The sequence below is a fragment of the Serinus canaria genome, chromosome 15 (assembly GCF_022539315.1).
Source record: "Serinus canaria isolate serCan28SL12 chromosome 15, serCan2020, whole genome shotgun sequence".
In the NCBI taxonomy this organism is placed as follows: Eukaryota; Metazoa; Chordata; class Aves; order Passeriformes; family Fringillidae; genus Serinus; species Serinus canaria.
In genome coordinates, this window is record NC_066329.1 from 6,664,446 (window position 1) to 6,691,797 (window position 27,352).

Below are 27,352 nucleotides of genomic sequence, written 5' to 3' on the forward strand. Positions count from 1 at the left end.
TTGTTGGACAGACACAAGCCCCTGAAGAGAAGCCTTCAAAGTCAAGTCTTTAAAATACTCAACTGCTTTGGTTAGAAACACTATGGCATCCATGGCTTTTATGTTTTTATCAGAATAAATGTGCTAGCAGAAATATGTGTAGCTGTTGTACTGAAATATCTTTTCTAGCTCCTGGTCTGGAATAATCTAAATTGCAGAAACAATTTTAGTAGATGTAACAAAACACAGTACATGCAGAAATGGGAAAAGGCAAAACTTAATTGTACACAACACCTTGAGAATAAGCTATCATTAGGTATAATATAAATAATACACTAAATTCTATTCCAATTTTATTTTGTCTGTATGCTTATCTGTTATTCCTTTTGCTTTGGAGTTAAGTGGTATATGAAAATAAGCAAAAAATAATCAAGAATTATGCTACCTTATTACATTTTTTAGGACTGTTACTAGTTATCCTAATTAGTCAGAACCTGCAATTAAATATTTCAGGAAATTAAAACAGATTAAAAATGCAGAAATAGAAATGTCTTGACATAGAGTAAAAGTAAATATTTGTTCTCAGCATCAAATCCAGGGCATATACTGGGCAATGCTAAGCCAGCCTGTTTCAGAAACTCAGTATCACCTGACTTAATGGGAATTTCTCATCAAAATCAGTGGATTTAAAGATATTAAAAAAAAATTGAGATGAATTGAACAATGTACTCCCTTACTTTTCTGACCGAGACATTTCTCAGAGCTCTAAATATATTTTGCTAGCCATTTCTCTACTAATTTTCTCACATTTTTACCTAGCAGTATCCACAGCTACTAATTGGCTTTGTAGCACTGCATTTTGTCCATTTTGTGTTCTAGTTTAAACCCCAAAGTGAACAGCTGATGTATAATACTGTAGCCCTGTAAAATGCTCTGACTGCACTCAGGGAGTTTACTCTGGACAAGACTTCAAGAAGCATGTCAGCATGCAGGGACAATGAAAATACCTGTTAGACCTCATTAGCAGGAGTAAAAAGAGCATTTGAAACCATACTTACCAAGTCTACAGTTTCTCTTAAATTTAAAGTAAGAGGCCATCCAACCTGGAAAAATCTCAATGGTTATTCAGTTTACACAGAGATACAGAAGTATCAACACTTCCTTAATAAAAGGTCAGAGTCTGTCTATTTCTTTGTTTTCTTAATACATACTTCAATCAAGAGAGTGTAAGCAGAAACATGAGAACAAACTTAAGCAAGTTCAATCACACATTTACTAGAAAAAATATTCTTCATTTATTAATTAATTCATAACACAATAAATATTGGGATCACACATATGAGGGACCCAGCAAAGCTCAGACTTGTTTGCACCATGGTGTGGTTTGACAAACAAATCCTCATCAGCTGGCATCCTAAGAAGCCTGACTAGATTTTTTTGGTACATTTTCACATGCAATCAGTAAGTTGCAATGTACATCAATTGTTTCAATTTACATTGGTCAGGCTTTGAAAAACAATTCTTAAGCACCATCCCTGGTGAATCCTTCAGGAAAAAAAGCACAATCACAATATTTGTCATTATTCTGTCTTGCTGTTGATTCTGACATTATTATGTAGGTGGGATTGTAGTTTTGTTTTACTTCAGGGGGCAACAGCATTTTCCACTAAATGAGGAACAGAACCAGGCTGCTGTTGAAGAGACAGGAACAATTTCATGCAGGCCACTCAGCAATTCTAAAACCAAGGCAGTTCTGTTTTTTCTGAAAACCATGAGATGCCTTAGTTCCACACTCTATATGCACTGAAGACACATTTCCTTGAGATGTCTCTATTTGCTAAATAATTAATTTGAACTTTATGATGAATGAAATTAACTCATCTTTCCATTGATTTGTCTGTAGGGACAGACAACTCTGTCTGCTGGATGCTTTAGTAGGGCAGAGAAGAGAAGCAGATTTTACATGGTTTAACACCAGTGCTTGCATTTCTGGGAAACAAAAGGAACTATAATAGGCAATCACTGGAAAGAAAACCTGGTATGCATAAAGGTTAGAGTTTTGTCAGAGGTGAGCTGTTTCTTACAGCAACATTTCTATTAGGCTGTATCTCCATATTTTGAAATATTAAATAAAACATTTTAAGAAACCCTAATTTACTCTGAACTCCTTTTTTTTAAACATCTGAGGAAAATCTAGCAAGGGTTTTGGCTGCATCATACTCATAAGGCCCTTTATTAAAGGAAACAGAAACTCCTGAATGTGCAGGTAAGCACCTATTTATATAGATATAAAGTTTTCATCATTTCTTCTAAAGGCAGCTGCAAAATTCAGGTATTGTTTCAACAACACTTCCAATCCAAACATTTCTTGTCAACTACAAACTTATGGATAACTTCACAGATGAAAAATGGCATCAGCAGATCTGACAGGGAATGCCACTTGGAGTCCAACTGTATCACTTCTTTCTATTTTATGGAGGACCAAAAAAAACAAAACCCTCAGGAAAATTTGTAGAGAAGACATTTAGGACTTCTTTTGCTGTTGTTTAAGTTAAAAAAAAAAAAAAGAAAATTTAATATTGTCATATCAATGAGTGTGTGATAAATGCTGTTCAATCCTATTTTACAAGGAAGTTTTGATCCCTTTTGTCTAATAGTTTCTCAGACAGATACAATTCTCATGGTAAAAATTATTCCACACTTGATATAAACCAACCATTTTTCTGTGCTGCTGCAGCAGTGAAATAACAATCAAATTAAAACAGCAGATCATGATCATCATGATCATCAGACTATTCTGCAAAACTGCAACAAGTTTGGAATGAAAGTAACAAATTCCACACATAAAACACTGACATCAATTAACTGCAAAATGATATATTTTGTTTCACCTGAAGCTGGTCTCTTCCAATGTTTGCTATTCTGCTGTAAAGGGTGCAAGAAACTGCAACTGGGATTGAAATTCAGTGCAGACTGGTTTGTGTTTGTCAGGCTACTTCATTAACAGGGTTCTGCACAAGAAGCTTCACTCTCAGATTTATTCCTCTCCTGCCACAGATAAGCCAGCACCTCCCCCTTCTGGAGAGCACAAAAATCAGCAGGAATTTGCAACAGGGTAATGCTTTCTTACTCAGGCCAGTACACAAAACCAAAAAACAAAACAAAACAAAAAGTTGCAGATGATTATTTTATATCTTTGCTCAGGACAGGACCATTTCTCTTCTGGATCATTGCTTAATGTAGTTCCCTTCAGTAATGTGTTTTATTAAAGCCAGACATAAGTCAGTTCAGATATACTCTCTAGCTCATCAGTAAGAAAGTCTTAAAAACAAACCAAGAAAATATTTCAGTGTCAGCCATATTTCTGCATTCTATAAACCAGAAAATGCTGCATAAGGTGGATTATTAGAGCGTTTTACTTTACTTGTCAGCTTAATATACACTGTTCAAGCAGTAATTTGTGAGATGTGTCAATTTAGTTTGGACTGAGCTGAATTAAAAATTTCAGGAGTAGGCAGAGACGCCACCATAAAATTCAACTCTTCTTTAGCACCTCTGAGATCATTCATTCTCAGTCCTCTCCGTAATACCGTGACCAGGCTGCTACTGATTAATCCCTTGTGATTCTTCCAGCAGCAGTACAGCTTCAGGTGATTTTCTATTAAATTCCATCACATATTACATTTTAAAGGAAAAAACCCAAAGATGACTGCTTACCCTTTGTTATGCACACCAGGAACTTGTTTCCACTAGTGAATGCAGAGTCTCAGTGTTCAATATAGGATCAGTAATGAGCAATCCAAGTATGCAGGACAAAGCATCCCACCAAACTTCTAGGGGATGCCCTCTCTGATTCCCAGCATCTGAAACTCTTCTGCTGGCCAACAAGGAAACCCAAATCACAACTGCTTCATTTGCAGATGGCCTCAGATGTCACGAGCTTTAGTTACATTTACATATAAAATACTGTGATTATTCCCTAGCTCCCAGCATCAGAAGAGCTTTAGGCTCTTAGAAAGAGAGATTTGTTGCAGCAGGACTACATTGGTTTTAGAACTGTGATGGTGCAAGGAAAATCTTTCAGCTGTGAGAAAAAGCTCTCTACAGGAGAAAAACAAAGATTCCTGTAACCTGAACCCTTAAAGCTGTTTCAACTTTAAGTGCCCCTTTTCTTTACAAATATGTTTTGTGCTTTTTTTCCTTCTTTCCAGGGATGGTATTTAACCTCAGCAGCCTGTGACTGTTGCATCCAGGCCAGAACGCTTTGTAATGCGCAACTTGGTAACTTCTTCAGCACAGGTGGGGTGAATGCCAACTGTCTTCATCATCTGAGCATACGTGGCACCACACCTACCAAAAATCAACAACAACAACAACAAATTACTCACAAAGTCAAATGTTATTCACCTGAAGCAGCTAAAAGGTCCTAAAACAAAATAATTCTGCTCTTGTCTATTTGATCAGGTAGAGGAGTTGCATTTGTTCTTCAAACAATGCTGTCTATTATTTCTCAGGCACTTACACAACACGTAGACGCCCAGCTTCCCAACTCTGAGGTAGGAAAGAATTGTCATAAGAGTTGAGACAGAGAGAATTAGGCAATTTACTCTAAGTCACAACTGAGCCTGTGGCAAAAACATATGACAAAACTGCAACCTTCAGCTTTTCTTGTACATACATGTGTGTTTCACTAACTCCAGATGGAAAAAAATGCACACATACACACAGAGGAAGAAAATCTTAATTAGAACTGTTGGAAAGAATCTGCTAAAGGAAATAATACCAGAATATTCTTCCATGAACTTAAAGTCTCTGGTGCTTACAGTGAATATATCAATGTTCTAAGTGAGGAAAAAAAAAGTCTTTTAATTAAAAAAACTTAACAAGCAAATAAAACCCACCAAAACCCCCTAGTGCTACAATCCCACTTGCTTAATTCCCTTACTTGTCCAGTAACATTCTTAAGACTTGATGACTTTCTTTTGAATGGCTATTCCTGGCAGGCCATGCTGTAAAAATAGCTGAAATGGCCCTAAATGTAAAGATTGTTTCAAGCTCTCTATGGAATAATGTTATCTCCCTCTACAAAATACAGGAAAGGAAGCTATAGATGCCTTCTGCTATCTCCACTTACGTCTAAAAAAGCACTGACAAGCAAAAGATCTTTGCCGACTACAGATATTACTGGAGTGCTGGGTGGGGAGGAAAGATGAAAAATCATCCTTCAGAGAAGCTGAAGAAGTATTTGACAAAGGAGAAGAACAGCTTTTACAGTCAGGGTTCCACATTGAAAGCTCTGGATTTGTGAAATGCAATAGAAACCAATACAGGAATCTGACCTGCTGGAAACCTCTTACTGTGGCTAAAGTTTTCATTTCCCTCAAGCAAGGCAGAAAAGCACTCCAGTTTCATGTGCTCCTTTTCAATGGTTATTTTGGATAAAACTTCAAAACAATGACATCCTAAAAAATGTAGTTCTAGAATCTATACCACTGGCAATTAATGGACTACAAACACATGTTGAAAATGTGTACTGAGGGTACCCAGTAATCAGTGATTTTCAAGATATTCCTCACATTATACTTGTGGTCCTGCCTTCTTAATCCTTTCTGCTTTTCATTTATAATTGTCACTCACAACTGCAGGACTAAAACTGCAGTAAAATGGTTATCAAATTTAGGAAAATTAACTGACACCACAACTGGCAATGATTTATGATGTTCCAGACTACTTTCTTTGAAGAGGAAGTTAAAAATGATAATTTTTAACGTAAATATAGGAATTAACATTTCTGAAGATGTGAATCAGCAATAAGAAGGGGAAAGGAAAAAACAAACAAGAAATAATTGTAGCACAGGAAAAGCATGGCAAGACTTTTCCATTTAACCAGAGAAGACTGAGAATCACTGCTTACTCCTTCAAATGGAGGACTTCTATATCAATATTTGAGCAAAATCTTAAACAAGATCAGATCACAAAGGATAGGTTTTTTAATTGCAATTATCAGTTAGCTTCAAACAAAAGTATCTTCCCTCTCTCACCATCCCGTAGAAATTTCTTTTTTATTATACTTGATTTAGCTTATACCCCAGCAATATAAGAATTCATGCAAAACTTGCTGAACTTTTCAGAAGCCATGGCTGTGCAAATTTAAAGATGAGACTAGGAAAGGAAATGCTTGGCGGGTGTAAAGAAAGGCTTTTCTAAAAAGCACAAATATATTTTTAAAGAAGTGACTTGGAAAACTGTATTGTATGGTGATTTCCTATCCTATGCACATAATACAGAAGAAGCTAAGCTGAAGAAACTAACATTAGTTAAGTTAATGCTTAATTCTGTTTTTTGCTTTAACTATATCAAATCAATGGTATATTTTCTCAGTTGTTCCCTAACTCTATCCAGTATTACAATAACTAAATCCAGCACATCTTAATGAAGAACTGCAGTATTTTTGTGAAAATATGTGCAATACTCCATAAAAGTAACAAAAAGCATGCATTCTTTATAGTGTTGCCAAAACTAGGCAGCTATCTTCTATAATCTTACAATAACTTAAGAAGCAGGCTTTAGAAGCTAGAGACATTCTTTTGTACTTACTTGATTCCAAGAGCAAATCCTTGAATAACTTCGCCTGCATTTGGTCCAATGAAATGAAGGCCAAGTATTCGTTGCTCCCTCTCTCGTAAGCACACCATCTGAAAACAATACATCACAAAAAGATCTTTGCTTAGAACACTTAAAGATAAGGCATGAAGATGAATTAAATGAAACTGGAATGCCCTAGTTCAGCTGTTTGTTTCCAGTGTGCCAAAAACTTATGCACTTGCTTAAGTCCTACTGACTTCAATAGCTCTCACTCTCATTGTCCTTAAGCACTTTTCTGAATTGAAGCTTTATTAGTGTATTTCTTTCAGACTTGAGGGAGCCAATGACAACAATAATTTCTGGTATTGAATACTTTGTTGTTTGCCATTTGTATGAAATCCTGAAAGTACTTTCTGTAGTCTGGTGACCAGACCAGTGCTCTTTTCCACTGAGTGACCACCTCAGCACTTCTCCAAGGCTGTGCAGCTGCTTTCATCAGGTGTATTTTCACAGAAGATCACCACCATTATCACCTGTATTTTCACAGATGACCACTAACAGTTCCAGGATATTTTGTACCTTTGTGACTCAGTCAGTAAACACTTACAGCAGCATGTTTGGTGAGATTCATTTACCACAAGGGGCACATAACCTAAAAAGGATTTGAGCCTCAGAAGCAGCCAAAGATGAAAGTTAATAAGTATCTAGGAGAGCTTGAGTCATTGCACACTTAACTTCTATTAGAGAACTTAATGAAAACTTTTTAGTTCCTGTAAGGACACCATCTTTATAATTATGAAAAGAAAGTCAGTCTCTCCCTGCATCCTCCCATCAGGCACTAAATTATCACTAATCTACTAAGTTCTGCTATTCAGTAAAAGCTTAAATTCTTTCATCAAGAACGCCAGGAACAGCAGCAATCCTGATGTGGGGCTTTAAATATCAAGGCATTTTAAAGGAAAAATACTTGCAACAGAGTTTGAAAGACTCGAGGTAAATGTTTATATGTTTTAAGAGTTTAGTAAGGACTATATTAAATATCATCCAACAACTATTATGCTGTTACTACTTCACCCTTAAATATTTACTTTAATTGACATAATTCAGAGGGAATACATAAAATTGAGTATCATCACTTTTGTTACACTGGTGCTTGGGACACTTAAGGCAAGCATTTACATAATTCAGAGGTGATAAAATACAGTCAGAAGAACTGACTGCAATTATTGACAATGGACATTCCTTACATAATAATATAATATTGTATAATATAATTGATGAACACATTTACGTAAAAAAGACTGTTCCCTGATGATAGAAAGGAAGAAAAAGGAAACTACGATATGTTCTACCAACATTCCACTTCATCTTAGCCAAGATTCTCTACTGTAGGCAAGAGCATCAAAAACTTTTCCAACACTGAAGCAACTGGATTGCTGCAGAAGGAACTTTTCAGGTCTGGCACTTTGGTCTAAACCAGGAGGTTTTTTTCCTCCCATGAGTAGAGACTGAATAGTTACTGTAATTTTGTAAGCCTTATGCTTAATTTTTGAAGGTATCGTACTTTTGGCAAGAGGTGTCGATATAAATATTTCATGTAACCAGATAAGAACTTTGCTGGGAGAAGCAGAGATTGATCTCTGTAGAATTTGAAATACTTTTTAGGACCTTAAAAGTAGTTCAAAGATGGTATTTATCAGCAGAATGTCAGTTCTGAAAAATTCTAATATCTGTAAAGCAATTTCAAGATGTCTGTCACCAAGAAAACATCCATCTTGAGATTTTTTTTTGCCAAACAGTGCTCTTTAAAGTTGGCTGTATCTTAAAATGGGATATTATAAAAGCAAGTTAAATGCCCACAAAACTCACCTTCATATAGCATTGAGATGCATCTCTTTCAGCCACTGTGAACTCTAAAGGTTTATAATAGGCATGGTATACCTGGTAGGAATAGCAATAACATTTTGTGTTAGAGAGTACTATTATGTCAAAATCTGGTATTTATTACTAGAATTACTACTATTATTACATATTTATACCTTTGTACAAATATTGATTCATTTATAACCTGTTAGTTATTTTAAAGAAAAATCTGCAAAGTGCAGCAAGAGCTTAACACAAACCTTTCTCAGAGAATCATTAGATTAAAAACAAAACTGAAAAAACCCTCACAAATAATGCTATTCAGACTAATGCACCAAATTAAAGGGAAAAAACTAGCATTTTTAAGCTTCTCCCAAAGGTTCAATGCTTTGTTTACAGAAAAAAAAATGAAATCCAAGAATCTTTTCATATCTATAATAATGCATCCTCCAAACTGTAATGTTTGCATTCTGAATAGTAAATTATTATATTTTTCATTAATGATTTTCCTTGGGGCAAGTGAGTATAAGTAACACAACATATCTTTTCAAGGGTAACTTGTAGAATGTAACACAACCATTATTTAATGATGCTGCACAATGTAACCTGCTAAAATGGCAGCTACTTTAAAGCTGTCACACCCTATCAGTGATTTTAAGCCCAATAGTTCCCATTGTGACCTGCTGCAATACTACTGAAGTTCTGAGCACTTCTGGAGACACCAACCCCTAATTGTAAACACAGTATTTTGGGGACCAAAAATTTTACCTAATACAGCAGTAAAAATTCTGCCTTTCCACAGGGCAACTCTGACATCACCTAGAAAATTAAAACTGCTTTCATACCTCAATATTGTCTGATCCATGACGTTGCACAGCTGCTTCTTCTGACAGGCCAACACAACCATATTCCAAGGGAGTGAAGACTGTGGTAGGCACCTGCTTGGGAGGAAGCAGAAGCTGTTACTGCTGAACCATGTGCAGCAGCTGCCTGGCAGACACTCGTGCATGACTGAGAGGTGCAGCTTGGGCACACACCTTCACTTTGGCTGCTGGCAAAGCTGGATTCCAGGTGAAAAAATGCAATTCTTTAAAAGAAAGAAGCCAAAGATTGTTCTTACTGCAAGAAGACATAACTCACATTGTCATAGTCCATCAGCTCTGAAGACTGGCCGAAAAGACGCTGAGCCAGCAGTTTTCCTGCAGCTATTGCTGTGGGTGTTAATTCAGGACGGCCCTAAGAAAAGAGCACAAAGCTTTGTTTGAACTTAAGGGAAAGCAGCATCCAAAGATTTCTCCTGGGACAATGGTCAGAGGAAAGCCAAATCTTTGGAATTCCAGCTTGGCAGCCAGGGCTCCAAATAGAAAAAGCAGTAATAATTTCTGTCCAAACATGCTTTAAAGTCTGAGTTTACTATCTGTCTTAATGGGGGGGGGGGGAATGTCACAAATATGTTGAATCTTTATTTCTTATTATGGCACCTCTTGAAAAGCAGCCCATATTCACATGCTGACTGCTCACTTCAGCCCTTCTCTCCAAAGTAAGCCAGGAGGAAATTTTTCTAAGTGTCTTTTTAAAGCAAGAAGAGCCTAGTTTAAAGCAACAGTGCTTTTATAATATCAGACCTTTAAAAAAAATTGTCTGACACATTTTTACAGAACACAGGCACAAACCCCAGCTGTTTGTAGACACTATTACCAACTTCCTCAGTTGGTCCTGAACTAGAAAAGTGGAAAGCTCTTTTGCTAGCACTGTGACCTAAAGGGTGAGCTGGTCCTGGTCTCAGGCTCTGCTGTTATTCAGGGGCTTGAAAGGGATTGCTATTGGCAAATGCAAACTTCCTGCAAGTGAGAAATGGAACGACAGCAGGATATGACCAGGGTGTGCTCCAGTTCAAACCATGAGTCCTGGCTACTTTTTATATCCAAACAAGGCTGTGTATGTGCCAGAACCCCAATTCTGAGTGCTGGCACAGCACTGCTGGAGCATCAGAACTGCAGAACTGGTTTTAAAGAACTTGAAAGTTTTTGAAAATTGAATTAAAGTATTTGCAAGGGAATATTTTCAAGCCCAAGGAGGAACAGTCCATATAGGTTAATAAGACTAAACAAAATTCATAGCTCTAATAAAAAACCCCATTTGTTAAGAGTTCATCCAATACATATCATCAAAACACTTGTCTGACATGAGAAAAGAGGTCACAAATTCAGAAGCAATGATGTGGAAACATAAGAAAGCCATAACTGAGAAACACTTTTGTGGCACAACATGAAATGCCTTCTAAAATGTGTGAAGTTTTGATTCACACATGTCCTATTTAGATACAACACTTGCCACACTCCTGCAAAGCCCCACTTGGAGGCAGTCATTCAATAAGCTCTCAAAATCAGTTCTCAGCAGAAAATAGAACCAGGATTCCTCATCACACACATTCAAAGTTTTTCACTTTTTGTCATTATCCTGAAGTTTTTTAGCATTTACTGAATCCATTCCTCTTTATCAGCTTTTTTTTTTTTGTATGTTGGTAGACAGAATCTCTGCATGCTATTAGCTACCATTTCCTTCAGTACACATACCATATTAATTATCTGCATGTTAATAGGCATCTAGGCTTTTATCTGTAGTAATAACCACTTATAAGTTCAACTGCAAAAAGACAATCTGAAACATTACATCCAACCTGATAACAGAAATCACAATTCTAATTGTTAATGAAGGCTAATCTATTTTTCTTCCACAGCACATGACAAATCACAAAGCTGCAAGTCTATCCCTTTTTCCTTCTAACATCCCTCAAGTCACAATTTTTCAAATCTGGCATTTTGACTTTCAAATCTGTAAATGTAATTTACCAGATGAAATTCGTTTTTTCTTACACACATTTGCCTGAAACATGCCTGCCAATCATTTCTGTAGCAGGAAATATATGTTGTTTTGGCATTCCAGAAATGAATAGAAGATTGGAACGAGAGATAAAATTGTGAAAGCACTGCCATGCATTCCATAAAACCCAACTAATTACTAAAACATCCATGCAGATAAAGCCCAATTCCTCATAAACAATGACTTAAAGACCTTCCTTGGTAAATATTTGAAATGAACATTCACTTTGCAGTCATGTGTAGAACTATTCTGCTGATAATTATGGATACGAATTGTTCATAAGAATCCTCCAATGCATTATACATTTAACTGAGATGGTCCTAAGAGAGTTTAAAAAGCTTTGAAGTAATGTGTATTTGTTCTAACACAACTCTTTTTGGTCTCATTTCTATTCAAAGCAACATACTGTACATTCCACTTTCTCTACACATCTTTGTTGTAACACCCTTTGAAATATGACAGATGTAGAGCGGCCTGACCATAAACCTCCTTCTGAGAAAATGTCTTTATAGTGTGTGCCATGCTTTTCAACAAGAACACTACTGAAGGAAGGATTTTAACACAGAGAGTTTATATCAGCACTGAAAAAAAGAATTGACACTAAAATTCCAGCTTGATTTTCCTGATCCTGATTGCAGAAGATGAAAATGTTAAAATGCAATTTCACCTGCCAGTCAAAAATAATATTTTGCCACAACTTGAATAATTTTTTTTGAGGCTACACTAACTGACTCACATCTGCAAGATTTTTTTCCCTTTTTTTCCAAATGAAAACTTGGATAATATTAGGATTCCATTCCATAGAGGGGTGCAACCAGACACCCATGCACACACAGATTCCCATGTGTACCAGCTAGGTAGGACTCCCAAATGAAAACAGTCATTCTGAGCAATCAGGAAACTCAGCTGCCCCCTTGCTCACTCCCCTTCCAGCCAGGGCATTGAATTCAAACAAAAAAAGATCAGTTCTTGCTATTTGGTAGCAATTCAGTATTTATTCAGTGTGGAGTGGCAAAGGAGGGAGGAGGGAACTGCTCGCAAAATTTGAGCAAAAGCACTTTGTGGTAGCAAAGAAACTCTGACAGGGACAGAGCAGAGCAGAGAGAAATCCTGAGCAGGAACACTGGAGGAAAAAATAATTTTTATCAAGATTCTTAGGGATCATTGATGCTCACTCACAGGAAACAAGATTCCCTTTCCTGTGCTCTTTTGGTAGGTCACACCCAGAAAGTACCACCAAGCTCTGCTCTTGTGGTTCTTAGCAGGATACCCTTGATTCTCATGTGTTAATTTGAGACATGCACTAACACAGAAATGTCTTTCAGTGCTGGTTCCCATGCCAATGAAATTTATTATCTAAATTAATTCTGCTTTTTAAAAAACCCACTAAACTAATTGAAGTATTCAAATAAAATAAACTTCATTGCTTAGCAAGTGGAATTCCACAGGTCATGTGCAGGAGTCAGATAAGATAGTGGCAGTATTTCCTTTTATCTCTAAACACTTGAAATGTATGAGTACTATATGATGATCTCTAATTCCTTGCATTGAGCCAATATTCAGATAAAAGCTTAAGGGAATATTCTACAGAGCACAGACTTAACTTTTTCATTTTTTCCCCCACTGTGTACACTGGACACAGCACAGAACTGTGCTGCTGTTTTTAACACTTACACTTAGAAGTGTCTATTGCACCACTCAGGTTCAAAAACCTGCACTAATAGGGACAAAAGCAGGAAAAGGAAATCCAAGTTTTAACAACAAAATGAAAATGACAAATAAATGAAGACATGATTTTTTAGATCCAGAGAAGGAAAGAGGAGAGCATCCTGCCTCCCAACTTTATATTTCTTATCTAAATCCTCAAAGGGCAAAAGACAAAAAGCATCCAAAAGGAAATGACTTGCCCAAAATAACACTGCTGATTGGCAGCAAAATATGCAACAGATTCTAAGCCCTGCCAGCATTGCCTCTAACAACTGCTTCTTGGATGAAATTAAAAAGAAAATTTTGGAAAGCAGGAGGGAGCCAAGCCATATATATCAGGGATAAGCAGGTGTAGGAGGCTGTTGTGAGCAGAAAGAGGACTTTAGGAAGTATCTGAAAACAAGAAGTGACAAATACAGAGGGAATCTGCATGTGAAATGAGAAGAAAGGAGATGTACTCTATAAAATCCCAAAGCTTTGAATAACTGGACAGGGCAACCAGACAGAGAAGTTGTGTAGAGTAAAGGGGGAAAAATGAAAAGGAGAAATATTTGAGAAGGAAAGAGTTTTAACACAATTCAAAAGGAAATGGCAAGTCCACATGAAGATGGAGACAGACAGGAAGAAACACATGTCTACACAGAGGAAAGAGGTCAGGAGTGGTCAGCAAATTTATGAGATTTAAGTGTCTCTGGCAGCTCCAGAGTCCAGTCAGAAATTTGCAGGACTATTCCCAAGAGATGATTTAATCCATTACAATCTCTTCAGAAACTAAAAGCACCTGTAAGGTTTATACATTTGAGAGATCTTTAAAATATTTTAAACATAGCAGAACGAGATATTTTCTAAACTTCTTTAAAATTATACTATATATACTGTTTGGATATTGCTACAATATTTAGCTTTACCAGACTTGTAAGGCAGATGCCTGCACTATATGAAAAACTATCTAGATAGAAAGGCCTCAATTCCAGTAACAGGTGAGAAAACTCTGTATCTTGCAATGCACAGCATTGCTCTGTATTCTACATATTCCCCAAATTTTCCAGGCACAGCAGGCAGATGATGACAACATCCTCCTGCAACTCAACAGTTCAGAATCCAAACATTTTTTATGAAATCAACATATTTGAGGATGCCCAAATTACAGCAGATAACTTGAGCTCTTATGTAAAATGAAAACTGACAGATTGAAAGCATTTAAGTGCACATTTATCATCACAAAACATTCTTGTCATTTATGACTATAGATTATCAATAGCACTAGAATAAGACCACAGAATCTGGTTTTACCTCTCTAATAAGTAAATTTTTTTGCTTAAGTTATAATGTCCCCTTTAGAAAACCAACCAAACAAAAAAGCCACACCCCTCATGTTTATTTAGCATAATCATTCACAAAACAAAGTATTCCAAATGCATTTAGTACTTTCAGCAATTACTTTTCCTTATTCTAGAGGAAAGTACTAAGAAGCATTTTGCATCAGGGAGGTGATAAACTGTTTTGTGATTAGTCTCAATTAACACCCAAAATACCCCAAATGCAGTCACAGAACTTGTCATGGTCATTCCCAGTAAATGTACTTAGCTACAGAAGAATTGCTTTCACTCAGCATTCACAGGCAGTATGAAGTCATATGTCAAAAGTGATACAAACAGTATTAGAAGGATAATAGGAGTGATAAAGACATCATTATTAGCCTCTGACCAATGATGCATTCCCTGATAAACATCAGCAATAATCTCTCATGCTGAGATACTTCACAAGATCCCTGTGAAGGAAATTACTGGCCCAGGTGGCTGGCATAAACACTCTAGCCCTGCCAAGTGAAAAAGTGCAAAACAGAAAGATATGCACTAGAGCATGACTACATCAGGGAACTAGTTATTAGTCAGGAACAAAGTTGGCTTCCTGTTATTGTAAAATAGTTTATGTAGACTCAGTACCTCTGTTATGTCTCCAACTGCATAAATGTGAGGAACAGAAGTAGCTTCACTGGCATCAACAATAATCTTTCCAGTTTCAGAGTTAATTTTCACTCCAACTGCCTCCAAATTGAGAGTTTTGGTGTCAGGGGCTCGGCCTTAAGGAAAAACAAACAAAAAAAAATTAAAGTAAAAGCTATTAGAAAACTTTAGCAGTGTTAATATAAAAAGCTGGCATCCTCCACTGTGGATCTCCAAGAACTTTGTTCTATTTGATAGTCCAAGCAGAAATATGAGAAAACTTATACTGAGAAAGCTGCAGGGGTGGAAAGCACACACATGACATTCTGTGGGAAAGGAGCTCGATCACTATTGCCTTTGCTCAGACATCAGAGGGTTATCCTTTTTAAATATGGAAAACCACATGATTTCATATTTATTGAAGATTCTAAATTCAGTTTCCTAACGTAGCACAAATATACATATAAAAACTAAGCAATTTCTACACTGAAAATTTCCAATAAACGTTAACTGAATGGTGCTCAATGCCAACAATGTGTCATGTTTACTCTTTGAATAAAAATTATTAATAATGCTGTTAAACATTCCTGATGCCCTTGTTTCTTGTAATCTGAATACACTTCTCTTGAAACACTTTTAGTGCCCTCAGCTTAGATGAAAAATTTTATTAACTTTGCTCTCAAGTCCTAAATGCTGATTCAGTTATCTCAAAATGTATTTGAGCCATTTCTGTAGAGTTCAGAAACATTTTAAATGTATTTAAAAACAAATGAGGCAAATCCAACCAAGCCCAGATTTTATTACAGCTTCCTATTCCAATGATATCAAATTATCTCATATTTAAAAAATATATTTTTGTAGAGTTTCCTGCATGGTTACCCCTTGATTACTGAAGTCTTAACAGCATTCCACTGAGCTTTGTATAGAGTATCTAAGGAAGCAATTCCCGACCCAGAAATTGGAATCTTAAATCCTATCCAACTTGTTTGAAAGTGAATAAGCACAGTGAAATTATGTGGTAGTCACAACACTTTTAAGGCTACATAGGATCACACAGAAAAAAAAAACCAATCTCACTATATCCAAAATAAGGAAATTTTTTAACATTGTGTCTGTTTTAGAGGCTTTAATGAATATGGATATATCTACACATACAAGTCTCCTTTGTGTGGGTCATGATTTGCATTCAATTTAATACTATAGCAAAGCACAACACAAGAGGAAATGTGTTTTCATTATAAAAACAAGCTCTTTGATGTTAATGTAGGAAATTATTAAACAAAAGGAAAACCTGGCTTGTCAATACAGACCTAATTATATGTAAACATATGATTCAGTGCTTTATACATCTTCCATATAGCCAGGCCCTCAAACAATGTCACATCTGAATGCCTCTGTAAAGACTTCTGTGTATTAATTTCATCTGCTGAAACCAACACTTCCTCTGGGAGCACTGACTGAAGCTGTCGGCACTTGGCTATCTGTCTGTCTTCCCTTCTGTTGTCCCCATGGGATGTTGATCTGCTGTTCCTTCTCTGCCCCCTGCTCCCCAGTCCTGATGCTATCAGGCAACAAAAATAATAAACCTCCAGGACCTTATCTTGGCTCGGATGTGAAACAACTTCCTACCGTTGTATTTCTTTGGGTATTGAGAGTAAAGCCTGGGTATTCTGCAAATGGACAACTAAAGGGGTTTTCTAGTTTCCTCTTTTTCCTGCCAGGCAGAGCCAAGAGAAAACTTAGCACGCAATGGCAGGCACTGAAAGAGGAAAAAAAGAAAACCCCTCAATAGAGTAATTTAAAGATCTGTGGCAACAACAGCTGAGTTTATCAAACCTGCAGGATAACACTTAACCTTTCCAATGCAGCCAATTTTAACATATGTACAGCTTGGTATTAATAGCTAAGAGTTAGAAAAAAATGTGCTGCTTCTCATACAGAAGTTTCTCTCTCAATTTCACTGCCTAACTATTATTTTTGAAGGCAAAACCAGAATTTTTAGGTACTGAACTGAAGCTTTACTGGCCTTTAGCCCCATGTAAGTTCACCTCCATAAACAAGAATTATATGTGTTGATCTTGCTTCATCTCAAATTCACTAGCTGAGGCTCATGATTATACAATGTGTCTTGGTAGGTTGTAGTGCCAAATTCAGGGAATTTTGATGTTTCCTAACATTCACTTACAATTATAAAATCAGTTCTCACCATTTCTCAGAAGGACTTTCATTTTATACCCATAACTCCTATTTTTTTTCATATTTTCAACTTCATGACTTCACACCTTATTTCTAAGATGCCAAATCCTATCAGGCACACAAACCCACCCTTTGCCTAAAATCAGCACACGTGCTTTTAGACTGAAGATTTCCTAAACTGCCAAAGAACAGGAGTGTACAATTGTATAGGACACAAGATTAGACATAGCTTTCATTCAAAACAGCAAAATATGCCAGACATCTAGAAGAAAGGTGTAACTCAAATCTGACCCTTAAAAAGGTTACCTGCCTCCTGCACTTCTAACAGCACACCACAATCTCATCTTTCACAGACCCACACACTTACCACACAGCTGTGAAAACCACACAGAGAGCCCTGCTCTCAGTGCCAGCCCCCATTTGCTTTTAACTTTAAAAGAAAAAGCACCTTTTTGATCTGTTTTTGTAAAATCTAACAACTCAGCTTCCTAAGAGGGCTGCCAGCCAGGGGGCTCCACAGCAGAGAGTGACAGGGGAGGGGCTGAAGCTCACATCACAGACACTGGCCAGGCTGGCTGTGGTGTGGCATTTGTGTCCCATCACCTGCCTGGGACTTCTGGTAATTATGCCTGAACACAAAACAAGGGGAATGAGTTTCAGACTGTGACCTTCAGGTGCAGGACCTTCAACAGTGGAGACTGGAACAGCTAAACTCAGAATTCAGAGGAATAGCCATAGTCAGGTAAGTAGGAGTGGCAAATGAGTGTCAGCATACTCATATCCAGTAAGATTTCCCAGGGTGATAAAGGTGCAGCCAACAGCAGAATTTTATAATGGGTTTTCCAGAGTTTTTTAACCACAGAAGTTAGAATGCCTGTTTGCCTCCCAAGATTTGAAAAATCCAAACTGGAGCAAACCACACATTTCATTGTAGATGGCCATTGTGAGGATACTGCCGAGTGACAGGAGAGTTTTTCTGGAATAAAGCTCCAGCCAAATAATCTTCTCCACTTCTTCCCTATACGTTGGCACATCACATTATAATTTTATCCAATCTGACCTCAGTCTGACCTTAATCAAAATCTTGTCTGTGTTCCCAGTCTCAGTACTCTCTTCAATCTGAGTGCCTGACACATTCCCCAAATTAGTTTCAATACCACAGCCCTTTCCTCCTTCAAATGTCTCCTAAAACCCACAAGATGTTCACTAAAACATAACCAGCTGATAAAGACGAATAAAAACCATTTCAATGTAACTACTGTTCAGATTACAGGAAAATATTGACTAGAGTAAGATTAAGTAAGGTTAAACAAAGTTCAGAACCTTTATAACATTGATAACAGTGTGAACCATTTCTACAAGGATGCGTTTGAAACATTACATCCATTACTGATACACCTGCCACAATTTGAAAAGAAATCTGGTCCTTAGTCAATACTGGGGCAGTAACTGGCTCTCTGGCAAGGCTGCTCACTGTACTCTCCTGTAGCAATAACACTTTTTACACAGAGGAGTCCTCTCAGCAGAAAGCTTGTGGTGCAATGAGCAAAAACCTGCCTGTGGCCATCCAGTGCACACCTGGAGTTCACAATAAAAGCAACTCCAAATGACATGTAATTAAATTAAAAACTTACAGTATGGGACAGACTTCTAAAATTCTAGTTTTCTTGTTCTCAATGTCCTGTAAAAATGGAAGAGGGCTGGAAACATTTTCTGAGAAGAAAGTTACAGTTCTCTCTTACATTATTTCTCCCACACAAAGCTTGCTTTAAGCAAAGGTTTGGTTTCAAAGGATGGCTCTGCAGTCTCAAAACAAGCACTCAACCACCATTCCCAAGAGAGGTAGGTCATTGGCTTCAATCTCAGCATTTATGATTGAACAGCATCTGTTTTCTGCATGCAGTAATTATACTGTTTTCAAGAAATTACTTTGGAGTAATTTTCTACCATTTAAAAATCTATTTCTACCATCAGTGAAGTAAAGGTTAGCATCACCTATCAACTCAAATAGCATCTTAGTGCTGAAATAGTTCTGAATCCAACCTTCTTCACATGCAGATTTGGAGGCATAGCCTAGCACATGAACAAGTTATTTTTTTAGTTACAGGCTGGCATAATAAGGAGCATAAAATAAAAGTTACACTCAAAGTTTATGGGTTGGTTACACAAAGGGAAATGCACATTAAAAATAGCTCTGCTGAATAAAGTCTGACTGAATGTCCTTAAAATTAGATATTGGAAAAAACCTAAAAGCACTGGCTGATATAATGGGAATGACAATTTTCATTAAGATTGCAGAAACCATATCTAATAAAATTTCATTAGGATTGCAGAAACCATATCTAATCAAGAAAGTAATGAATTTAAGTAAGAGAGACAGACATGGGAAGCTCAGAACAAAGACCCAAAGCTCCAGCAGACCACAGCACATTAGCATTAAGAGTTGTCTGAGATCAACCAAGGTGCTTTATTTTTCACTGAATAGTGCAAAGATTAAAAACTCAATGGCAAAATTGTGTTTGCCAAGCTAAATCTAAAGCCCATTCCCTTTTCTACAGGGGCTGGCAGAGATGTGCTCATAGGAGATCACAGCAATATTTTACCTTATGGGACTTCTCACAGAAAATCTCCTAACAACATTTCTGTTTCCCTTGTTAACCCAAACTGGTTTGGTTGTAAGCCTTGAAGAACACTATTACAAAAAATGTTATGTACTTAACCCTTTGTTGATACCAAACAGCAAGGATTCTATTCAAAACCTCAAAATCTTTTCAGGAGAATTCTCTAGAAGCCAAAGACAGCACTAATAAGACAGAAAGACATACAGAACTGAACTGGGAAAATGAAATAAACATCAAGAACAAGCTCTTGCACTGAGATGGAATATAACAGTATGCAATCCCTCAGCAAGGTATGATAGATCCATGAGTCACCTACAAAGCTTCGGACTGAAACTTTCAAATTACATTAAAATGTATCAAAATGAGATTTCTTTTTTTCCCCCTCAAATATTTTGACTAGTTCAAAAAAGCTGCTTGAAAAACAAAGGGAGCATTGTGCCTGCTTTTATTGGCTTATCCATACAAGCAGAAAATCACACATTCCAAAAGCAAAACAAACCTCATCAGACAAACACAATCTAATTTTCTTTTTAAAGGGCTGATATCAGGAGATACTACAGTACTATTTTTAACATTATTAATAAAATCCTACTAAAATTCCATGATACACTGGCAAAAATTATGGAAATATGTACTATAATTTAGGCTACAATTAGTTAACAGTAGCAGCTGCTTTTTAACCAAGTCTACAAGCTGACTTGCTTCAATCAGTATTATAACTGGCACATCTGCAGACAGGAAATCCTCAACACCACTAAGTTTCCCAGCCTATTATCTGAGACACCTGGTGTGGGTGTGTTGATACAGAGCAAAACAATGAATCATATGGACTGCACACCAATTAACCAGCTTTAACTGTTAATGTGTTCAATCCTTAAGAGTGGAGTGCCAATTTGAACACTAAAAAAAGGCAACACAAAATCCTCACACTATTCATTTTGCTGTTTCTAAATATGGATTGTAACTCAAATCCATCACAAAAATTGTAACACATGTAGCTCCTCATTGAAATAATGAGCAGACTCATGTTACAACTGAATTGCAACAGTCCATCATGCAACCTTATTCCATTATAATTAACAGTAAACCAAGATTTTTTTCCTTATTTTTCAACTTAATAGCTCTTTTTTCCATCTTAGACAAAAGTAAACAAATTGACTTGACATTTGACATGTGTGTTTCCAACTCAGTGTACTTTTCATAGAACCACAGAATGGGTTGGGTTTTTTACCAGAAAGCTTAAGAAAAATCAAATACAGTACTTAGAAACCCACTTTTTGGAAACGTTTTCATCTCACCTCATGAATATTATTCTACAGTTTTCAGGATTATTATGTGTCCAGATAGCATGAGCTTTTTTTTGCTCTTGGCCAGCACTAGTCTGTTTGATTGGTTCTGAGGAGAATAATCCATTATTACAGGCTGTTTCCACAATTTGTAGAGCCCAAGGCACTTCTAAGAGAGTAGTAGTTACAGTAAGGAAAACAAAACATTTGTCACAATGCACAACCTGCTCTCTGTTTGGGGTATAAGGAAGATATAAAGCTGACTTAACCAGGGAAATGGAACAACTGGACAGTAGATTAAATCCACTGGGCAAAATAAGAAATGCTGTAAATTATCTGTTTCTGATCCTGTAATGGATCTATTCTACAACCACAAGAATTTAAATTTATGTTATAAACAAATGAAAGAGTAATACATTCCCACTACTCTAAAACAGAAGTGCCAGATAAAAAGAATATGAAGTAGTCAAGGGGATTGCTAAAGCTGCTAGTAAAACTGATTACTTGTCTGCATCAAAACGGATTTCTTGGGCAGTACGTTTAAGCCTATTTACTTTGTTTGCCAGATATCATCTGCCTGCCAAATACCACTACTACCTTTAGCCATGCATTATTGATCTAGAATTCCAGATAATCACAAAGCTTTATAAGCACAAAAGACATGAGTCTCCTACTCTGGTGGGCTTACAGCCCATCTGAACCAATACAGAAACTGAGGACAGACTTGTAGCAGCAACAAATGAGCAGCTTAGGGAGGCAACACTGCAGGAGTATTTTCATTCCTGTGGGCTGGAGCCTTGTACATAATTTAGTGTGTTAGTCCTTGCAGAAGCAGCATTTGTCTCAAAGGAGGAAAACCCCAGATTTGATTCCCATTTCTGGTGATTATGCTTATAGACATTTATCACAGCATTCCTTTAAACCAATTTACTCTTAGTCATCATATGTCAGTTCCAAGGGGTCTGAGATATGTGAAAGTCCCTAACCAGATTTCAAAAAGCTATACAGTTTCAAGGTTCTCTGCAAAACCTTGGGTTTTTAAAGACAGTTACTTCTTTTTCTCTGAATTGGATGACAGCTGGAGTAACAAACTTAAGCAGCACAGTTTAGAAAAAATCCTAGAAGAAATGGCCTCTTAAATAGGATAAATACGCACTTACAGTGAATAGCTTCACGAATCAATCAAGAGTATGGACTTAGAGAACACTACCTGCAAACTAGAGTTTGCTGGAATTCATGTTCTTACTCTAGTAAAAGTGAGAAAGACTAGATGGTCTCCCATTTATTGCAGCTCCTGCAAAAATAGTTACCACAGACTTCTTCCATTCACTGTAAGTTTAATGTGTTTTTAGACTGTAAATGAACAAGTCAGGCATGCAAGAAAAGAATTAAACAACTGTTAATGTTTAAGTCACTAAACATTTAATGGGGGGGGGTAGGGCTGTTTGACCCCATGATGAAGTGACTTCACTTTCAGAATGGAAAGCATTGCAAAGAAATGTTAAGATAATCATATTTACCTATTGCCCACATCACGGTGTTGAAAGAATCGGTTTCTTCTGTGTCCAGGTCAGCATTTTTCCAAGTGACTTGCAATCTGTCGCTCTCCAATTTTTCAACTTTAGTTGGGAAACATCTCTTTAAAAATTTTGTGCCATATGATTCCAAGTGCTCAGTTACTAAAGAAGCCATTTGCTGTTGAGTAGTGAAACAAATTTGTTTTTTCTTATATACATGACCTTTTCAATGTAAACCCCTCCTTCTGCTGGGTTCACGAAACCCCAGTAAATACCTTGTGCACTTCAAACATTCTTTATCACGTAGCTACTATGCACTGCTAACACATGATAATCTAGGGAGCCACTATGACCTGCAACTCCATTCCAAGAGGCACCTACACCTGAATACTCAAACTATTTTCAAAAAAATATAATAGTATATTAATAAAATGGTTGCTTTTAAAGCCTTTAGTCTTTACACAATCTAGAGCATATTCAATTTACCATGACCATAATTACAATTTTCTAGTAGTTTGATAAAAATTAAATACTTTTACAAAACAATGGGAGAAAGATATTTCCTTTTGCCATAACACCTGAGATTTCTCTGCAATGATTGTGAATCACTAATGTTTCATGGTAAGTTCCAATACAAAAACAAACAAACAAACCACTTTTGTCCTGAGAGCCTGTTTGAAATAATGCCACACCAAACTGAAGTAGTAAAATGTGGCATCAACCGGTTTATCCAAAGACATCAGTGCTCTTGACTGCAGGAACTCAGGTTGCACCTTGCCAGAGTATGTTTATTACTTAAAGAACATTATTACAGAACTACTCACATAGAACAATTCCATACAAGCTCTCTCAGCTTACAAAACTTTATTTTCAAGGTTGATATTAACTAATATGAAGGCAACAGCAGGGTTATGTCTCTCCAGAAACATGAGAGCTCATTAATCAGTTTCCATCAGCCTCAATGTGGCTGCAGACTGAACATAATTATTTTATCTCCATTAATACTTTATGAACTTTGGTATGGCCATTGTGCTCCTCCTGCATACAGAGGATCAAGTTCTCAGAGCAAGCCCTACTGTAAGTGTTTGACCAAGTGCTATACACACACTATTCCCTGCTTGCTCAGACCTCATGCTGTTACAGGTGTGGATTTCTTCAATGAGGAGTGTAAATCCCAAGAATTATTCTTATACAATGTTTTACAAACTCATGCCATCACTTTTAAGGCAAACAAGCCACTAGTTTTAAGGAAGCCACTCCAGGGTGGGAGAGGGTGACAAACAACCAGGAGCTGTCACTAGTGTCACTAGCATGGGTGGTGTTTGTCACTGCCACCTCAAAACCTGTGCACATATTAGGAAATGTCGAGATGCAAACAACATTTTGTCTTTAGGAGATAAAAATAATAAAATCTATCTTTTAATTTATTTGCTAGATAAGGAGATGTAAGATATTCTGTACTTGCCTGATCAAACCCACGAAGTGGGACACTTCTCATCATGACTGTAGTGTCCAATCCAATGCCTGTCAGAAAACCAGCACACTCAAGGGACACATCTGATGACACACCAGTTAAGCAAATGTAAACAACAATTTCAAGAAACACAATATATGAGTAGTATACAAGTGGGCTTTTCACTTGGAGATACCAAGTTGTCCTAACACAGACATCTTTAGCTTGCTTTTGTACATAGAATAAAACTTGCAATCTTATAGTTAACATAGTTAACACTGGATTTAAGATCCTGAGAATTTATCCTCAGCTGATCTTAATTTCCATTATGCTACTGCATAGAAAATTATTACTATTCTCTTACCAACTCAACTATATGACATGAGCAGAGCAATTCTGAAAACTGAACTTTCATATGAAAGACAGCTATGCTAGCTATAATCATAGATCATCACAGGCTTTTCAAAGGATACAGCTGGCTCCAACAACCAACCTGTTACAGAAAAGGAAGAGAAGAAGAAAGCAGTGGAATGAGCTTGTGCATATTTTTGCGCAACCAGAAAAAAATATTTTCTTATATGGGTGTCACATTTGCCAACTTCCAGTCAGCTGGGACCCCTGAGTTAGCCAGGACTGCTGGGAAATGATGGAGGGTGGCTCAGTCAGCTCTTCCAGCAGCTCCCTCAGCACCCTGGGGTGGATCCCCTCTGGTCCCTTGGACCTGTGCAAGTCCAAGTGCTGCAGCAGGTTTCTAACCAAGTCCTCATGATTTATGGGGGCTTCATTCTGTCCCCTGTCCCCATATTTCAGGCTCAGGGGTTTGGTACCCACAGAACAACTGCTCTTACTATTAAGGATTGAGGCAAAGAAGGCATTAAGTAACTCAGCCTTTCCTTATCCTTATTACTGTGCTTCTCCCCCCCCCACACTAATAAAGGATGGGGATTCTCCTGAGCCCTCCTTTTGTTGCTACTGTATTTATAGAAACATTTTTATTGCCTTTTACAGCAGTAGCCAGATTAAGTTCTAATTGGGCTTTGGCCCCTCTAATTTTCTCCCTGCACAACCTTGTGGCATCCTTGTGGTCCTCCCTCTTCTCCCAGGGGCATAAACACTTATTTTTTTCCCTGAGTTCCAGCCAAAACTCTATTCAGCCAGGCCAATCTTCTTCCCTGACAGCTCATCTTTCAGCACATGGGAATGGTCTATCAATTAGATTATGTCTTCCTATCAAGTAGATTACAGTTCCCAATGAAGATTTTATTCATTGCTAAATTTCATTTTGATTTATAACCATCTGCTTTTTAATTGTTGTATTTTTCCAGATGCCAAATATTTGCCCTTCCTGTCTTCAAACATTTGTGCATGATATTGTAGAAAATGGGTTTAATAGATTTACTTAGACTGAAGTTACCAAATATATCCATTTTAGTTCTTAAATAAAACCCTAGCTCCCACTTCTTCCAATATTTCACACTCTTTCAGTCAAGAATATAATTGCAACTGTCCATCAACACTTGTAATTTATGAGGTGTATCAGCTCTTCAGCACAGCAGTTTCCATCTCTGTCCCCAGTTGATCCCTACACTGCAGCAGTTCCTCTCTCTCCTGACCACATCCTCAGTTCCCTACATTTGCTGGGTACAAAAGGCAGAATGCTCAGTCCCTGCTCTGCAGGTAAAAGCAGCTCCAGGCAGCCATTAACTCTCAGCTGCTGGACAGGCTGCACTTGCACTCCTTTGCTGTTTATGGCTATACAGACTTGTTAACATCTCACAGTTTGGAGATGGCATCCCACACAGTATTTCTACTGACAACAAAGTATTTTGTTAAGTTTTTGAATGGGCTTGTGGCCTATGCCTTACCCTAAACAAATCTGCAGCATCTCCCAGTTGTAACAGCAATGCTTTTAAACTTCTAAGGAGTGCAGACATGGAGGCTGCAGCTCTGTAAGCCCCAGGGACTGCACAGTCAGTACAACACATGTTTTCTTACAAAAGGCTCCAGATAACATCTCTCTATCTTACAATAAAAACACACAACTTCTGAAGGTGTACAGAGAATAGGTTGAGTAAAAGCGATTAAAATCTGCTAGTCTGGAGTTTTTGCTTGGCAAATAATTTCACATAATGGGAAATAATTTTTTCCAGTGTTAGGGCATCTGATTCATCTGTGAATGAATGATCACACCCTCATTAGCTTGCAGCTCCTGGGAAGTGCTGCAAAAAGCCACATACTGGCCATCAAGAAATATCTACTGAAGATTCACAGAGAAAAGAATACGAATTTCTGTAATTTGGGCATATGTTTACTCTTCTTTTTCATTAGATGAAAAATGGATGTCAGCTGGCACTTACTCAGACCATCAGCCCCACATTATTCACACCTTCTTGTACAAAACACGGAGTTCCTGGGCATTGTCAGTGTCTAAAAGAAAAGTTAGGAAAGCAGAACCTAACCTTGTTCACACCTGCTCAATTTCTTACTCATTCTCAACACATTTTAAGGCATCTCTTCTAATTCACTCTGCCAAAACCCTTCATCTCAGTAGTGAGTTTCTTCCCCATGTTTGTATATCTATGGGACTTTTAAGTTGGTTAATGGTTTACTTAAAAAAAAAAAAAAAAAAAAAAGAATAACTGCAGGACTGACAGCTCTATAACCTCCAGGCATGTAATTTGTAGCTATGTACATTTGGAGAGGGAGAAAAGAAAGAAAACTACAACATAGCTTAGACTAAAAACAAAAGGTGTTAAACTGAACCTTGGGAATATTTATAACAGAAACAAATCCGACAGAAACAAACCTTTAACAACTCCCTCGTTCATTTGCTAAGACACAGACTGATAAAGCACAGAAATGCTACTGTAGCCCCTGCAGGCTTATTTTGACTAAATCTCAGGAATGCAACATATAAACACTAGACTCCCACATTACACTGTTACAACTTGCACTGGCAGCAACTGGACAAGAGCCACATTTTCACAGAAACCTCTTACAAGGATACATCTTATATTTTGGTTTGGGATTTTGTTGGGGCTTTTTTTGAGGGGGTGGGTGTTGCTTTTCTTAAAAACAATTTCCTCGCATAAATCATGCCTTCAACATTCTAGAGGTGACCAAAACGCTACAAACAAAAACAAATTTATTTTTTTTCTAAAACTGTACCAAGAAGCCTCATTTTCCTATTTGAAGTTTAGCTTAACACAGTGCATTTTTTCTAGCAGAAAGTCACTGCCATGAATGGCAAGTATATAGTAAAATACCAGTATTATAGCCTGAAGTCTCTTTTGCTTTTTCTAGAATTGCTCAATAG

At 37.2% G+C, this 27,352-nt stretch overlaps 1 protein-coding gene across 3 annotated transcripts in view; it reads right to left on the reverse strand.

Moving 5' to 3' along the window:
- Nucleotides 1–1,229: 1,229 nt before the first annotated feature.
- Nucleotides 1,230–27,352, reverse strand: part of TXNRD2 (thioredoxin reductase 2) — a 32,195-nt gene continuing 6,072 nt past the window's right edge. For all 3 annotated transcript variants that reach the window (XM_009092354.4, XM_050980691.1, XM_050980690.1), the window contains exons 9-17: nucleotides 24,510–24,529; nucleotides 24,049–24,140; nucleotides 22,587–22,761; nucleotides 14,964–15,100; nucleotides 9,568–9,663; nucleotides 9,273–9,365; nucleotides 8,434–8,505; nucleotides 6,577–6,674; nucleotides 1,230–4,329 (exon numbers count right to left, since the gene is read on the reverse strand). In XM_009092354.4, the coding sequence (XP_009090602.1) occupies nucleotides 4,206–4,329; nucleotides 6,577–6,674; nucleotides 8,434–8,505; nucleotides 9,273–9,365; nucleotides 9,568–9,663; nucleotides 14,964–15,100; nucleotides 22,587–22,761; nucleotides 24,049–24,140; nucleotides 24,510–24,529 (907 nt within the window). In that variant the 3' untranslated portion in view covers nucleotides 1,230–4,205. The remainder of the gene's footprint in view (nucleotides 4,330–6,576; nucleotides 6,675–8,433; nucleotides 8,506–9,272; nucleotides 9,366–9,567; nucleotides 9,664–14,963; nucleotides 15,101–22,586; nucleotides 22,762–24,048; nucleotides 24,141–24,509; nucleotides 24,530–27,352) is intronic.